Genomic DNA, 17,340 nt, shown 5'->3' with positions numbered 1-17,340 from the left:
GGTTACCAGCTTATCTGTCCAGTTAATCGAGTTGTCCACTTAATAGATTATACTTAATAAACATCAATAATGTGCATGTTTAATGCAGATGTCCGCTTAATAGATCGTCCTTTTAAAAGAGCTTTCACTGAATTCATTATTTATGAATTGTTTTAACTATTCTATCTTCTAAGTTGGTTCGAACTGGACACAGTGTGGTCAATTTTACTAAATTCGGTTCAGTAGTTTAAGAGTCCATCGTGGACAAACAACGTGACATGTACTTTTTATATGTAAAGATTTGAGGCTAATCGGTTTAGCCGTTTTCGAGTAATGTTGGTCACCGACTTTAAAAAGACCACTTTGTGAAAAACGCGTTTAAAGTTTGCCCTTGTACTTCCAAGCACTCCGAAACATCTTTTCAAATTTGCGTGTAACTTCGAAAATGTTCACCGGAACGATGTGAAATTTTCTGTAAGTATTCTTAAATATATAGGATGAAAAAAAATTTTAATCAAGTTTTTGAATATTCTAACTGTATATAACCTCTTAATGGAAGTGGAACACGTGAAAATTTATGAACTTTTAATTTATGGTGAAATAATTGGGATTCAGATAATAATATATGTAATTAGTTTACCCAAAGAATCTGGAAATTGAAACTATGTACGTATGTATATAACCTAAGTGTAACCTATGTATATGAAAATAAAATTCTGTTCAGGAAATTTTATTATTATATACAGTGGCTCATCAGCAAACAGAATCTTTGAACTACTTGCTTTTAGCAGGGTACATCTCGCAGCATTGGTAGATCTTCTAACTGGACACTGTTCCATGGACTAGAATGCAAGTTGCCAAAGCTATATGGAGGAAATAAAGGTGGCCTCTTTTCAACAGTCAGACTTTTACTCTCTGGTAGACACACTTTTAACAAATTTGTGGTCGTGTTGTGTGTATTTTTTGTCGAAGGGTTCGATACTCCATATCTGGCAGTTTTGGGAATCACGAAGCACCAGCGTTTATAGCTAACGCAAGGTGCTAACTTCATTAAAGTCAAAGTAAATGTTATTATATGAAATCACACAAAAGCAAAAGAAATAAAGTACATATTTTAGAATCTTTTGTGTAACGTTAAATTAAATTATTTTTTCGGTAAAGTACCATTGATTCATGCGAACAGGGAACATTCTCTTATTTACCGGACATGGTTTCGTTCATTTGACATGTTTACTCTACATTCGAGGTCATGGCTGGATTGTCGTCTTTTGGTCCTAAATTACGGTACATCACAAAAACATGAATCATCCATTTTGTATACATATTGGGAACTTCGTATTCATTATGAATCTCTAATATGACAAAATTTAACTTCCGCCTTCATCCGAATATGGCTCCCATATCGTTTTCATATATTCTTTTAAAGTACTTAAGTACGTCATATCAACTGCACTAAAAAGACAAAAACAAAGCTTCTGTAATGCAAATATACTTTGCAAATAAATGTCAAAAAGCCGGTTCTGCTATTAACATTAACATTATTCTCCGTAATGTTAACCATAAAATATTAAACACAAATGTTAGCTGGTTATTACCCAATACAGATTTTCGCCGATACAGAATAAGAATGACGAGCAAAATATAACGTATTCTTCGGATCTGACCTCCAACGGATTTCTCCGCACTATTAAGAAGAATGTAATTTTTTGCGATTCGTTCACCACGTCTGCGACGAACTGTTTGATACCCATCACACCCAATAAAGTTAATTTTCGACTCGTCAGAAAACATCACAAATTGCACTTGATTTGCAACTGCGGTTTCAAATTAAGTTTTTTAGCCCAACTTAACCGCTATTATTTACTTTTTCTGGTCAAGAGTGGCTTTTTACAGGTCACTTTACATTCCCACTTCGGTAAGCTGATTTTGTATGGCTCGATCTGAAATATCGTTCCTAAATGATTGCTGCAACTTTTAGTCTCGGCTGCGTTTTTAAATCGGTCTTGTAATCTTGTTGTAAGTTAACACAGTATTCTTAAGCTGATTGCTTAGTTTTTTTTTTGAATCTTTCGTCCTTTCTAGTTCGTCAGTTTTACGATATTTTTCCAAACAAAGTTCCATTGAGCTTTTGTAAAAATGTGTTTGTGTTCTTTATTTACCAATAGAATTTTGTGCTAATGAAAATTTTCAAAGGCCTCATTATGCTTACTGGGTGTTCTTGCAATTAAAGTTGTTTATTGTTTATTCGTGAAGTTATGTTAAGGCTCTATGTTAGCTAACATTCTTATTTTCTCTACTCAAACTAACACTCTTTAGAATTACAGTGGACATTGAAGAAGTTAACATGATTGTATATGTGCTATTTGCGCTGTGTTTTATAAGGTTAAAACCAATAAATATTTTTTTAATATTAACTATAATTTATATTTTTACAAGATATTATGTTCATATGTATGAATGTACATACGTATGTATGTATATGTATATTACATGCAATATAAAACAACAAACATTTCTGCAAAATCAACAGCACACAATATTTAAACGGATTTAACATTCTTGAATTCACTTATTTCCACTGTTAAATTCTCGCTGCTTACTTTAGCCAGCGAATGTTAATAAAAGGAATATGTAAAATTCTCTGCTGTAGCAGCGGCGGCTGCTGCTGTAGAACGTCGATAACAGTGGAAACGGCAAACCAAACTACTGAGAGCGTCAGAGTAATGTCGGCAGCAGAAACGTGTGCTTCGTTGGCGGCGCTTTAGTGTTCGTTCGATTGAAAATATACATAATTGCACAAAATAATAATTTATAAGCACAAATTAATTATTAATACAAAAAAAAATTGCTTAGAAAGGTGCCAAGTAAAGGGAATTCAAAAGAAAGTGAGTTTATTTTATAAAATGTGTATTTTCGTTGGCTGAAAAGCAGCGTGTATGGTGCGTGTCTGTGTGGTTGTCTGCAGCCCAGCAACCACCCTAGCCGAGTTAGCACGTGAACGCGCGGCCAAAATGTGCAAAACATAACATACGGAAGAGGAACAAGGCAGAATAAAAAGTGTATTAATAAAAAAATGAAATAAATTGTAAATTTATGGTGACTATTCCTCGATAGCAATGAAAGTTGCAGCAGTTGCTGGGCGGCAATAGTCTGAGATGCAAAAACTTATCTGAAGGTCATTGGTGGTTTAATGCATTGTTGCTTGGTTGGCGACTGGTGTGTGTGTGTTGGCTTGTGGCTTGTTTGGTTGTTCAGCGCTAAATCTTGCTACGAAAATCAATTTTTCTACAACAAAAATACACGGGATAACCACAAGTTCAAAACGATTTCAATATCATAAGCTAGTCGGAACATGAAGCACCTCTCAAGCGCAGTGCTACAGATTCACATGCACATATAGAAGCTTCATGTACATACATATGTACATATGTATGTATGTATACAGTAATGTGGAAAAATTTAGCAGTGTTCATAAACAAAATTTTATCTTAAAAATTAAAGAGTAGTGCAAATTGACAAGATTTTTAACTCATTGCTCTTAAGCAATCTTCCACGCTTTATTTTTTCTTCAATTTGTAACAATTTTGAAAGATAGATGTATCTACTGGCTAAAATTTAGAATTTTTTTTTATTAAAAGCTATATATTAAGAAAAAAGTTGCACCGGATCGAAATCGAGGAGTAAAAATTTAAGTGGCATAATTTATTTCCCTCTCTTAGATTCAATAAGCTTGTTTGCTTCCCAATTGTGATGGAAAATTGAATCACTCTCTATCGAACTTTTTATTACACAAGAGTTCTAAAATTTATTTCCATTCGCTGATTAATTAAATGACCATAATCAATATTGTTGCTATATTTTTGCTCCATATTGTGTCTGTGTCTGTCGTTTTTGTATACATACATACGTACTCGTGCATATGCTATGATACCAACATTTTTATTCGCTAGCCTATGCTCGCTCTGCGAACTAAAAATAAATAGAAGCCGGCAGAGATAATAAAATGTTCCTAATATTTATTCACATACTTTGTATACGTACATGTTTGTGTATATATTTCAAATGTAAAAGGAATAAACATTTATGTTTGTATATATGTACATACATATGCCGCGGGAAAAGCACGAGAACCTGTAGAAAAATTCGCTTTGCCGGCGGGCTTATTGCTTGAGTAGTTAATACAATATCATAGCAAGGCCATGAAAAAACGTTAACTTCTGTTGCACCGAAGGTTATGGTAATATCCCTTACAAATACAAAAATTTCAATACAAGAACTTGATTTTGATCAGTCATATGCATGACAGCTATATGATACAGTGATCCGATCTGAGCGGTTTCTTCAGAGATTTTATTGTTGTCTTGGATAATAATTCATATCAAAGATATCCCGTTAAAAAAATAGTTGTCCATTCAAGAACTTGATTCAGTCAGCTTATACAGGCACTATATGCTATGGTGGTTCGATGTCGGCAGTTCCAAAGCACTGAGTACTTGTTCGTATATATACGGGCACGAAATTTCAGCTCATTATGCTAATCACTTACTTATGTATATCTGTCTATGGTAGACTTGATAGGGACGTTTCCTTTTGGGTTTTACAATCTCCGTGACTAACTTAATATATCCTGCTCATGTAGTTGTGCATAAAACCGTACATTGCTTATGTACTAAATTGCTGAGCACAGGCCTAATTTTACATGTTCTCAAAACTTCTGGATATGTGCCCCGTGAAGAAAAATTGCATTATCGTAACTGTACTACTATGAGCAAAAATAGTAAAACTTTGTTCATAGTTTAAAATTTTCAATTTATTCTTCAAAATCTATGTCATTCCCCTCAAAGTAATTCGCCCTGGCCCCAATACAGTTGTGCCAATGTTCGTCACAATCTCCAAAACAGTTGTTATAGTCACTTTCCGGAATAACCTTCAGTCCTCTTTTACGAATAGCTTCGCGCAAACGATGCATAATAATCAAATAATATTCCTTGTTGACTGCAATTCGCAGCGCAACACACCTCGATAATCGAAGAAAACTGTCAACATAACCTTGATTTTTGACCTGCTTTGACGTAATTAATTTAGTGATTTTGGAACCAATCGTGCTTTCACTTTTCTTAGGAATATTTAATCTTTCAAAATGGTTTTCACTTATTTTTCCGATATTCCAACGACACCATTGAGATCAGTGACTGTTAACCGTCGATTATCAAGCACTAATTCCTTTATTTTATTGACGTGTTTATCATCAGTTGATCTTGCTTTCCGTCCTGGACATGGTTCGTTGTCAAAAAAGCACTAGCTCGAGACTTTTTCCATTATTCTCAACGTTTTGGTATCAGAAATTTGATTCCGCACACAAAATTTCAAGGAGCTTCTTTGTTGAATAATTTCACTCATTGTAAAAATCGCCCAATGCACTTTATGTACTTCAGAAAGACACGCGTATACTAAACACTAATGACTATTTTGATGTGACATTTGCATAGATGTCACTCACAGAAATATCCAACTACAAAAAAAAATTTTGACGAATATGTTTTCGCGTGAAATTTATATTAAAAGTCTTACTATTTTTTGCCCACTCTTCGATTATAATCGTAGATGTGTGTATATACATATATAGGCCAACATTTTTTTCTATTTTTCGTAGACATGTACATATATTCATAAATGGCTACTTTGTTCTATGCTCAGTTCAAATTCCTAATGTTTTCCACATTCTTTTTATCTGTATCATTCTAAATATCTGTATATATAATAAAGGAGGTTGCGGGCCCGGAGTTCTCAGTATAAAGTTAGAGATATGTATTGAGGTATCTAAAGGCTGGAGTTCGTATAGTCCAATCTCGGCAATTTTTATGCACATAACAGGGGCGTTATTTGTGCTAAAATTTACCCGATATTATTATTGAATATACTTATATACAATGCACGTTGATCTTATCCATAAGACCGAAACACCAATTCAGAATCACTCTTGCAAACAAGTTTGGACTGAGTAGGCAATTGAAGAGTAACGCACAAAACCAAGTTCTACAAGTCCCTTAGCATTCCCATTCTGCTATATGGTGTGGAGGCATGAACAATGGCATCATCTGATGGTCGACTCATTATGAGGATTCGAGAGAAACGTTTTGCGTAAGATTTATGGTCGTTTGCGCATTGGCAACCGCGAGTACCGCAGTCGATGGAACAATGAGCTGTACGAGACATTGACATAGTACGGCGAGTTAAGAGACAGCGGCTGCGCTTGCTAGGTCATGTTGTCTGGATGAAAAAGAATACTCCAGCTTTGAAAGTTTTCGAAGACCTCCGATCCATTGGAGAAATTTGGTGAAGAAGGGCCTGGCTTCGCTTGGAATCTTCAAGTAACGCAACCCTGCGAAGAAAGAAACGACTGGTGCGTTGTCGTTAGCTCAGCTATAACCGCGTAAGCGGTGTCTACACCAGTAAAGAATAAGATGTTATGATGAAAATACGATTCGTACCAATATGAATCGCTTTAAGCTGAAGCAGAAATCGTAGCGTTAGTATGAGCCGACAATGTCCTTATCATATATATTATATTGGCGAAACATCGTTGAAATACTTAATTTTAGGTCAATTAAGCAAACTGAAGTCTCATGGCATTGGGGGGTAACAAGAAATATTTTCGTTGGGAGTTTCTATGCCGCTAATAAATATTTTCTTACACAAACTTAATTTCTGATATGAACATTTTGATATGCACTTTTTATTTCGTATCTGAACTTATGTAAGTTTTCTTCAGAAAATACGTATGCCGCTCATATAAACTAGTACATACTACGTAAAGAATCGCTTTTCTATAGAAATAATTGATTGATATTTAAACTCAATTAAAAATATTTACTTGCACATAGATTAAGGGATCTTAACTCTGGACAATTTTTTGTTATCTTTACTGGAAACGGAAAGCTTGCAAAAATGACAAACATTATACTATACATACCATGGATACACATATGAATACATGTATGTATGCATGAAAATACAAAGAGAACGAATACACCCTGTCAAGAAAGTATCTGGAATTCCTCATTTCCCCCCCTCTTCACCCGCTTATATGGAAGACAGGTAAATTTTGTTTTCCAAGGTTGGTGCAACTGTCCTTAATTATGATGCCAAAAATTAGCGCGAACTGTCAGTCAGTGTGTTTACAGCAGCTGTTTATGTCAGTGACCTCATTAGCAATAGAATCAAGCCTCTTCCTTATTTGACTTCTTTTAGTCACAGGGAATCGCAGCGAAATCGCTGGGAATTGCAACCAGCACACGTGCGGTTGTGAAATCCCAGGCTAATGTTGAATCCTCTCTCGGCAGTCATGACTTCTATGACCGGCAAATTGGTTAGAATTGATATAGCCGCCTTAACAAATTTGTGACAGGCCGAAGATGTTTTGTAGACATGCGACGTTTGTTTCGGTCAATACTAAGGAGTTCTGGACAAAACAACGAGCGGCCTTTTTAGCTGTACAAATGGAATGTCTGATTAATAGACCTAACCTATCCTAAAGCTAGACTGACATTGCAAATGAATGGGATAGGATCTTTAGAAGTACAGAAGTAAACTAAACAAAGCCGGGTCCATTTGCAACACAGAAACTACTGCACCCATTTTTATAATATCCAACGAATTTGTTGTATTTTCCAAAAAATACCCATAATCACTTAAGTTTACTGTGAAGGGAATTTAAAATTGATTCGATATATAAAACTTGCAAAATTATTTTGCTTTCAACTTCGAGATACGGCCCGATGCCATTTTAAGTGTCACTTCTTTAAATATTTATGTTTTCTAGATACTTATGTATGTACCTTTATCTGATATCTTTCATCAGACAGTTTATTTAATGTTAAGTTTGTTTATAAACAACTCGGCTGTTTTTACATACCTACAAATGTCTACAAGTTCTCTGCTCAACATACATACATACACAATTAAATCGCCAACGTTCAATTCTGAACAAAAGAACATACTTTTCAAATACTCAGGCGTTATTGTAGCTCTTATTGAAATAAGCATAAACATACCTTCCGTTTCCATTCATGAATTCACCCTGTAGAGAAAACGAGAACTTTATACTTAAGATAATGATATATGTAATAATTGTACATATGAGGTGTTCAGACATTTTTGATTGTGAACTGTTCTGAGACCACCCAAGGATCAGTTACCGATAAATAATAGAATTTTCTAATACATTTCGCGAGTTTTTCTTAAAGATCCCGTTATGCACAATGCAGCGAGCCTCTGAACCTTTTCCATTGGCTTCTGGTAGTTGGCTTTCAGTATTCCTGTTCACCATACTACTTGTTGCCGGAATTGGAATCTCAGGCACCTCATTAGCAATGGTCGTGGTATTACCCATTCACCTATCTCTTATGATACATACAAAGCAGTCCATCACAAAGGGATGATTGGCAAAATACGTCAGCCTTCGCTAGGTGCCGCCTGACTGCAATATAAAGACTATGCTAGACCAACTTGAAGCGACACCCATTGCCAAGTCGACCATTGCCGACCAAGTTTCAAGTTAAAACTGAAGCAAAGCTAATACTGAGTTCTTGGCAACTTTTAAAAAAAATTTTCGAGTGTATAAAAAAATATAATTAATAAGTGTCTATACATTTATAATGACATTTGGTAGCTGCTGTACCAATCTTCGAAATACCCTTTTTCACAGGCGACGGTGATTTTAAGAATTTTTTGTATTCGAAACAAATTAAAAAATGAGATCTTGATATACCTAAACAAATATTTATAGCAAAGTACGAACTTTTTTTACTTAAAATGAAAACAGATCCAGTTTTTCACAAAAAAAAATTAAAAGGATAACGAAAAATCTCTCGTACTTTATTAGATAATATTACTCTGGCAAAAGTTCGATCGCTTAGACCCCAAAGTGTATACAATTGTGAAATGTCCTTTTTTCACTATGCTACCATAACAAATTCGTTTTATTTTATCCTCGACTGTGCTGACATCTCTCTTTTAATTGATGACTGTTGTAAAATAAAAACAGAAATTTTTGCCTCCTTGTCCTCGATATTCCTGCAGGGGTTTGTAAATATTTACGCCACTTGATACGTTGCATGTTGCGTGTGGTTACTGGCACCTCTGTCTGCCCATTACCTTGCATTATACCATTTGAATTTGCACTTTATGAGTTGCAAAAGTGGGCTCGGCATGCATTTCCACAATTTTCACACATCAACATTTACTTATATACATATATATGTATATACTTACAGGTATATGTATGTATGGATGTGAGTGCATCGTTGGCTGCTTTGTTGGAACATTCGCAGAAAAACTCTTTGGTTGTGCTTTTTTCCATAAGAATGCAGCAAAGCTTTGTGTGTTGTTGTTGTTGGTCGTTTTTGTTACTTGTGTGCATAATGCGAAAAATTAAGCATTCAGTGAAACGAAACGCAACAAAAAAGTCGGCAATAAGTGGAAAAATGCACAATTTCTATTTGTTTGCAGACGACGGCATAATGAGTGGGCACTACACGCCCACGCTCGGTGACATAAGTATCTTTTTATACATATACGTACGTATAATACGTATATATATAAATGACGTATGTATGTGCGTTCACGAGTGAATGAATGAAAATGTGCGATTTCCTTGCGCAATAGCGCCACTTAATGTAAGCCGGCTTTGGGTACTTAAAGCAATAAAAGTTGTATAAAGTTACCTCAGAAGGTGTTAAGAAGCTTATTTAAGACTGGCTTAATTGTATTAAAAACTATTTGTTGTTATTGTTAAGTGTGAAAATACGATTTTTATTGAATTAAGGGCGAAGCATAATTTTCAGGTAATTTTTAAAGTGTCGTACAAAAACGGCAATTAATATTTTTATTATCCATTTTTTTACTAGTTATTTGTTAATTTTAGAAGAGTACAGAAAAAAATTCAAAACTAAAAAATTTCAAAAATTATGAGCTGACGAAGTGGGGGGTCTCTAAAAATTTCCACGTGACCATACCCATGATTTCAACCCTCCTTGTTATCTGAAATCAAAAAAAAAAAAAAAAAATTATTAATCTAGAATAATGTCGCAGTGGCCGGCACTACGGAAAAGTGGGAAACATTTTTTTTCACAAAATGGCGACTGCCTGAAAAAAAAAGTTTTTTTTGATCACTTTATCTGACTATTTCGAATTTTTTAAAAATAATAAAAATAAAAGTTTGGGGACGGGGATAGTTCCAACCATAGACAAGCCTACAAAGAAGGCTCTATAAAAATTTCAAGTAAATCGGTATAGTAGATCCTGAGAAATCGTGGGTATCGTTCCGAAAAAGTCAGTTTTGAGAAAAACGCGTTTAAAGTTTCGCGTAAAGTCTTTTGTTCGATTAGTTCCGGCCGAACCAATTTGGATGCCGGGTCAGAAAATTGCCTATATCTCCGAAAATAATTTGAATTTTGAAAAATCCTCCTGTACACATATTCTTGAATAGTTAAACTTTGAAAATATAAAAAAGAATTCAATTTTTATAAATTTCTAGACCAGAATACCCCCTTAATACAAATAATTAGCTTATATATGATTATATTAACGAAAAGTATAGAAAAAAAGTTTGATTAGACTTCGACCACGTTGTTTAGAGTGTAAACACGATATTGAACATACATATGCACATTACGGTGGGTTAAAAAGCGATTTTTTTTTGCGTTTCGTATACTGTAAAATTGGTGGATACACATCTAAAAGAGGCTCACTTAGTATGACATCTTAATTGTAACGGGAAGAACCTCCGCCGAGCGATTTTCCATTCTTTCTTATTATCAGATAGAAATATACATATCTTGCTTCCACCTTCTGCTTTATTGGCGTAGATACCCCTTACGCGGTTATAGCCGAACTTACTAAAGTAGGCCACTCGTTTTTCCTTTTAGCTGTTTGGCGCCAATTAGAGATTCCAAGCGAAGCCAGGTCCTTCTCTACTTGGTCCTTCCAACGGAGTGGAGGTCTTCTTCTTCCTCTGCTTCTCCCGGCGGGTACTGCGTCGAATATTCTCAGAGCTGAAATGTTTTCATCTATTCGGACGACAGGACCTAGCCAGCGAAGTCGCTGTTTCCTAATTCGCTGAGCTATATCAGAACCTTTAACTCGAAAATTCGTAACGCCGACTCATCAGATGTTGTCATCGTTCATGCCTCTGTACCATATAGCAATAGGGAAATGATGAGTGACATGTAGAATTTGGTCTTTGTTCGTCGAGAGAGGACTTTACTTCTCAATTGCCTACTTAGTCCGAAGTAACACCTGTTGGCAAGAGTTATTCTGCGTTGGTATTAATACTAGTTTCAAGATAGACGAAATTATTTACGACTTCGAAGTTACGTGAGAGCTAAGTCGCGAGTGCGACGACTGTTTGTTTGATACCAGATCCATTTTCTTTGTTTCTTTGTTCAACCAGGAGAAAGCAGAACTAAATAACAGTGCGTTTGCTATGGCCAATGATATCGATTCTTCGCTGACGTATCGCGTTCACCACATTCATCTGTCATTGTTGGTTTGGGACATATAACTGTAAAAGCCGTATTGAGATTCTGACTCGTAAGGCGTCCTGCTAAAATCCGGAAATACTCGTAGATTGTCGTGTACTGAAATCAGCAGCGATTGATAAAATGACACTTGTCTGAAGACAGCCATGAGATTTTTGCAAAGCGAGTGTATAGTGATTGATCTTTAGTCGCTGGTGGATAGTTTTAAGAAAGTAATTCCAGGTTGAACACCAACAATATTCTCTGAACTAGTTTCTTTTAAATATTTTTCACAAATTTTAGACCACTAAATTTACATTAGATTATAAGGCAAATCTGGTATGGGAAACTTTTTTATTTGAAGAAATATCTTCATGAAATTTGAGGAGTACTGGTCGCATCTAAGCTAACATTTTTTCTCATTATTTTTTGTTTTTATTCATTGTAAACTCGATTAGATTGTTTTTGAATAACACCTATAATTATCTTTATGTGGATTATGGTTTAGCATATGTCGTCGGCTCTAACGAGTACATAGCTATTGTTAGTTACCGAGAGCATTGAATGGGGCGAGTTAGACAGCGGCGCAGGGATATACATATATGAATGGGACCAAACTAGATAATCGAGTGGAAGGTGGTATAGTAGATACAGAAATCGCCTTCCCTTTACCAGACCACTGCAGTGTCTTCCAAACGGAGATCACAGCAATCAAAGGAAGTATTGTTGTTCTGACAATTAGCGTACTCACATTAAGGAATATATTTATATACTCATATGAATAGCCAAGTGGCGTTGAAATCACTGAAGTCTCCTATGGTTTCGTAAAAGTTAGTGAAAGAATACCTCGACCTCTTAGTGGATCTAACAACATATTTCTCGATAAACCTCCAATGGGTTCCAGAGCATAGTGATACGCTTGGTAACTGTGAAGCAGTTGAACCAGCCAGAACAGACACCAGCCTAGAATTAGACTCCGAAAAAGAAGGTATTTACATGCTTCTGACCACTTATAGATGTATAGCCGAGTCTCGGTGGTAACAATCCCTAACTTGCGCAACAAGCAAACGGCCGAACATGCCGACTGTTAAAATTGGAAAAGAATGACATAAGAACTCTAGTACGGGTGCTAACAAGTCACTGTCTGATTGGCAGACATGCCAGCATACTAAGTGTACCATGCAAAGAATATTGTTTACGCTGTCAGGAGGTAAAAGATGAGAAGACGGTAAAACATCTTATATGCGAATGCAAGTCTCTGTACAGAAAAAGAATTGCAACTATCGCTCGGTTTCTGGATGACGTTTCAGTGATTGCAAAATTAATACTACATGTACTGATGCACTTCAGCAGAAGGACGGGGTGGTTCAGGGAGGAAATATTGGTCCTGGTGGTATCACAACTGCCGGAGACATTTTTTTTGAAATTTCAAGAAAGTGTTAACTTATCAACCAACTTTTATCAAAGCGATAATTCATTTCGGGATTAAAAAAACAACAAAAAATTTAAAATAATTATTAAATGTATTTTATTAACCGATGAGTTTTTTAAATTACTTATTTTCCATACCTTATTTCATTTCAGACATTTTAACACAACCTGATTGCGAACATTCGAAGAGCACTCCACAGTTAGGTAATGACGAGTAGTACGGGTCCGAGAATTGTTATCATAGGCGCAGGCGTCTCTGGAATTTCCTGTGCTGTACGACTGCTCGACTATGGCTTTCAAAATGTACTACTACTGGAGGCTGAGCCTCGGATTGGCGGGCGTGTGCATACTATTCCGTTCGGCGAGAATGTCATAGACTTGGGCGCACAGTGGTGCCACGGTGAAAAAGACAATATTATCTTTGAGCTGGCCAACAAACATAATTTGCTCGAATCGACGGGCGACGTCTATGAAAATTACCAGTGTATACGCTCAAATCGAGAGGTTGTGCCCGAAAGTGTGAGTCAACGGCTGAAGGATATAGTCAACGATAGTTTAGTGACACGTCAAATGGAACTGCGGAACTGCAACGGTTCGCTGGGTAGCTATTTAACAAATAAATTCTACGAGGCTTTGCGTAGACCCGAAAATTCCGATATCGATATGGCGATAGCTAAAGAGTTCTTTGAAAATTATCAAAAATTCGAGAACTCAGTTGAAGCCTCGGACACGTTAGATGAGGTGTCTGGACGTGGCTATTTGGAATATTGGGAATGTGAGGGTGACATACTACTCAACTGGAAGGATAAGGGATTCATTGAATTCTTACGTTTGGTGACGAAAGCGCGTGAGTTGGACAATGAATTGGGCGTACTGGAGAAGCGCGTGTTGTTGGGCAAACGCGTGACACAAATTCACTGGCGCCGCAATGATTACGGTGTGGATGTGAAGTGTGACGATGGTGAGGAGATCATTGCTGATCACGTGATACTCACTACATCGCTGGGTGTACTCAAGGAACAACAAATAACACTTTTCGAACCGAAATTGCCTGTGGAGAAGCAACGTGCCATCGATGGACTGGCTTTTGGCACGGTAAATAAGATCTTTGTGGAATTCCCCGAAAAGTTTTGGCCTGACGACTGGACTGGTTTTACAATGCTGTGGCGCGAGGAAGACATCAACGAAATACGTGGCACTTCACGCGCTTGGCTAGAAGATGTCTTCGGTTTTTACTGTGTTAGCTATCAGCCAAAAATTTTAAGCGGTTGGATTATTGGTGCCAACGGACGTCACATGGAGACATTACCCGAAGATGAAGTGCTTGACGGTTGCATGTATCTCTTCCGCAAGTTCTTGCAATGGGATATACCCAACCCAAGTAGCTTTAGAACTTCAGCCTGGTATACGAATGCTAACTTCCGTGGCTCTTACTCATTTCGTTCCATGAACACCGAAGAGATCGGCACCAGCGCACGCGAATTGGCGCAACCACTCACGGTCGTAACGAGTCCGCCACTAAGTAACGGCGGCGAGTCGAATGCGAATCCACTCTATCCACAAACACGTTGTGATAAACCGATCGTGCAGTTCGCCGGTGAAGCGACCAGTGATCACTACTACTCCACCGTGCATGGCGCTGTGGAGGCGGGTTGGCGCGAGGCGAAGCGCTTGGCGGATTTCTACGGCATGCCACGAAATGGCAGAAAAGAACCAAGAGCACAGTTATAACAGTTTTAGGACTTTGGATGCTAGTAGTGACACGTGTTGGATAATTTTGTCTCACGTTAGTCACTGTTGCAGGCATTCAGAGTCCCGAATATGCATATTGAAAGACATAAATCGACAAATTTCCATTACTATCCTCAAGTAAATATACAGAGAATTGTATTCTATTAAAGACACTACCTGCTTAACTTCCAGTCAACTAAGAAAACTAAAATAAATCAGTCGGTAATTATTTAACTGCAACTATTGTAACAGTAAAGTCAGCACTAGTCTTCGCTTAATTTTCGAAGTTAAAATCTCTTTATTTCTTTGTAAAAAATAGTAGTGGTAGCGGTGATGCAACGCTCGGAAAACCATAAAACCACTCATAGAATTGTTTAAGATTGCTTTGTGAAGCATTGTGCTTTCGCTTAGCATACTCGCAGGCGTTCTTCTTGTGATTTTTGGGCGTCACGTATTCATTGCCTTTTCATCGATTTTATTATTTTTCATTTCGTATTCGGTTATTAAAATTTATAATAATGGTTGCCATGCAATTTACAAGATTATTAACAAAAAAAAAAATATTTAAAAAAATAATGATAATAAAAACTAATATAAAATTAAAAAAATCCAAAAAAAATAAAATAAAAAATGTAACAGTCAACAATTTTGCTATATTCACAAAAGTATAATAATCTATATTTGTTTACGTACGTACAAAATTAAAACACAAACAATGGTTGATATTCTTATATAATTATATAAAGTCACGTAATAAATTTTAAAGAAACAATATTGAGCTTGATTGTTAAACAATCCATATTAATTTTAACTACTGAGAATTGTAATGTTTGCAAACTAATGTAACTTTTTAATGCATAACAATATAATATTGTACAAACCTTAATGAGAATAACTTAGAATAAGTGAAATTAGCTCCTGTGTATATTATACTGGAGAATTATCGCGCGGAATTAAATTCCAAATTTATATTTCTCAGCAGCGTTTACTTCTGCTCAGACAAGTTCTACAGATTTAGCCTACATTTTATGAAATTAATAAAACACAAATATTTGCTGAAAACACCAATACCAATATTGTTTTAAAATTTCCAAACAGTTGGCAACGCCGCTTAAAAATAAAGGGAGGGGGTTCAAGGTTTCAAGGTAAAAAAGACCTTTTTGCGAACTTATTTCTTAAATTTGGATTGAGTAATTTTATTCAAACCTTTTGTACTTTATTGAGCGTACATGTATTTTATTGAGGAATTTATGGTAAAAGGGGAAGATTTCATATCTGATGAACGACAGATAAGGGCTGGTGTACCACAGTGCAGTGTTTTAGTCCCAACTCTATACATCATACATACAGCAGATCTTCCAACAGCTAATAATGTATTAACATCAACTTTTGCGGATGACACAGCTTTAGTGAGCCACATAATAACATCAAGAATATTAGCGGAGCACTTAAGTTCTGTCGGAGAATGGTGTATAAATGTAAGCATGGCGAATAAATGCAAGCACGCTACTTTCTCGCTAAGACCAGAAACGTGTCGGACAGTTAAAATAAACAATGTTCTAGTACACCAAACGAATGAAGTAACTTATCTTGGTATTCACCTAGATATAAGACTTACGCAGAGAAAACATATAGCGAGTAAAATAAATTGCATGAAGATAAGAGCTAGAAGTTTAATTTGGCTTTTAAATAAAAACTCTAAACTTGGCCTAGACAACAAAGTGTTTTCTTAATATAATGCAGTCATAAGCCGATTTGGATCTATGGCATTCAACTGTAGGGTATGACTTGTGCATCTAATATTGATATAATACAAAGGTTCCGATCAAAAATGCTTAGAACAATTACTTGCTCACCATGGCTTATGCGGAATGAAAATATCTATAAAGATCTTGCTATTCCTATGGTAAAGAAAGAAGTAGGAACAGCAGAATGGAATATACATATATCTAAACTCCGAGATCACCCAAAGCAATTGGCTAATTCTTTAGTACATTTCTGCGATCAAACACGCCTAAAAAGAAGAGATATGCTTGCGTACTAAAGAGCAATGTATTACCAAAAAAGCTCAATCACTTGCTTGAGCTTGTCTAGTTTTGAATAGATTTAAAATTTCATAACTTATTGTTAGGCTTTCAAAACAAAAAGCAGATCCAATAAATAAAAAATATTACAAAAAAACTTAAGAAATAAATTCGCAAAAAAATTTATTTTTACATTGACACCCCCTTAAGCCCTACTTTAAAGAAGAGAAAACCTTAACTTCGGTTGCACCGAAGCTAAAATACCTCTCACCAATACACAGATACATAAAATATTTCTTACAAGAACATTGATTGGTTAGGCAGCTATTGCTGCAGTGGTCTCATTTGAACAATTTATTCGGTGATTGCTTCATTGCTTCAAATAATTTATTCTCATGCAATTGCTTGAAGATATTTCGTCAAATGAAAAGGCTTTCCATACAAGCACTTTAGTCCGATCGTTCAATTTGTATTATAGTGCTCTAATGTCGGCGGTCTAGATCGCCCTGCATGCAGGCCTGCATGTCTAAATCGATTCAGCTCGTCATGCTGTTCATTTATATACTACTGTGAACAAAAAATAGTAAGACTTTTAATTTAAATTTCGCTCGAAAACCTATTCGTCGAAGTATTTTTTTATGTTGGTATGATTGTTT

The 17,340-nt window shown here is 36.0% G+C and overlaps 1 protein-coding gene across 1 annotated transcript; it reads left to right on the top strand.

The window, feature by feature from the left end:
- The first annotated feature begins 2,705 nt into the window (after positions 1-2,705).
- On the top strand, positions 2,706-15,728 carry LOC126755909 (spermine oxidase). Its single transcript, XM_050468633.1, has 2 exons — positions 2,706-2,864; positions 13,083-15,728. Exon 2 carries the CDS (start codon positions 13,137-13,139, stop codon positions 14,658-14,660), a length of 1,524 nt encoding a protein of 507 aa, XP_050324590.1. The 5' UTR covers positions 2,706-2,864; positions 13,083-13,136; the 3' UTR covers positions 14,661-15,728.
- Positions 15,729-17,340: the final 1,612 nt, after the last annotated feature.

This window comes from Bactrocera neohumeralis, chromosome 4, assembly GCF_024586455.1.
Source record: "Bactrocera neohumeralis isolate Rockhampton chromosome 4, APGP_CSIRO_Bneo_wtdbg2-racon-allhic-juicebox.fasta_v2, whole genome shotgun sequence".
In the NCBI taxonomy this organism is placed as follows: domain Eukaryota; kingdom Metazoa; phylum Arthropoda; class Insecta; order Diptera; family Tephritidae; genus Bactrocera; species Bactrocera neohumeralis.
The sequence above is the reverse complement of the archived record's forward strand: the minus strand, read 5'-3'. Positions and strand labels throughout refer to the sequence as shown.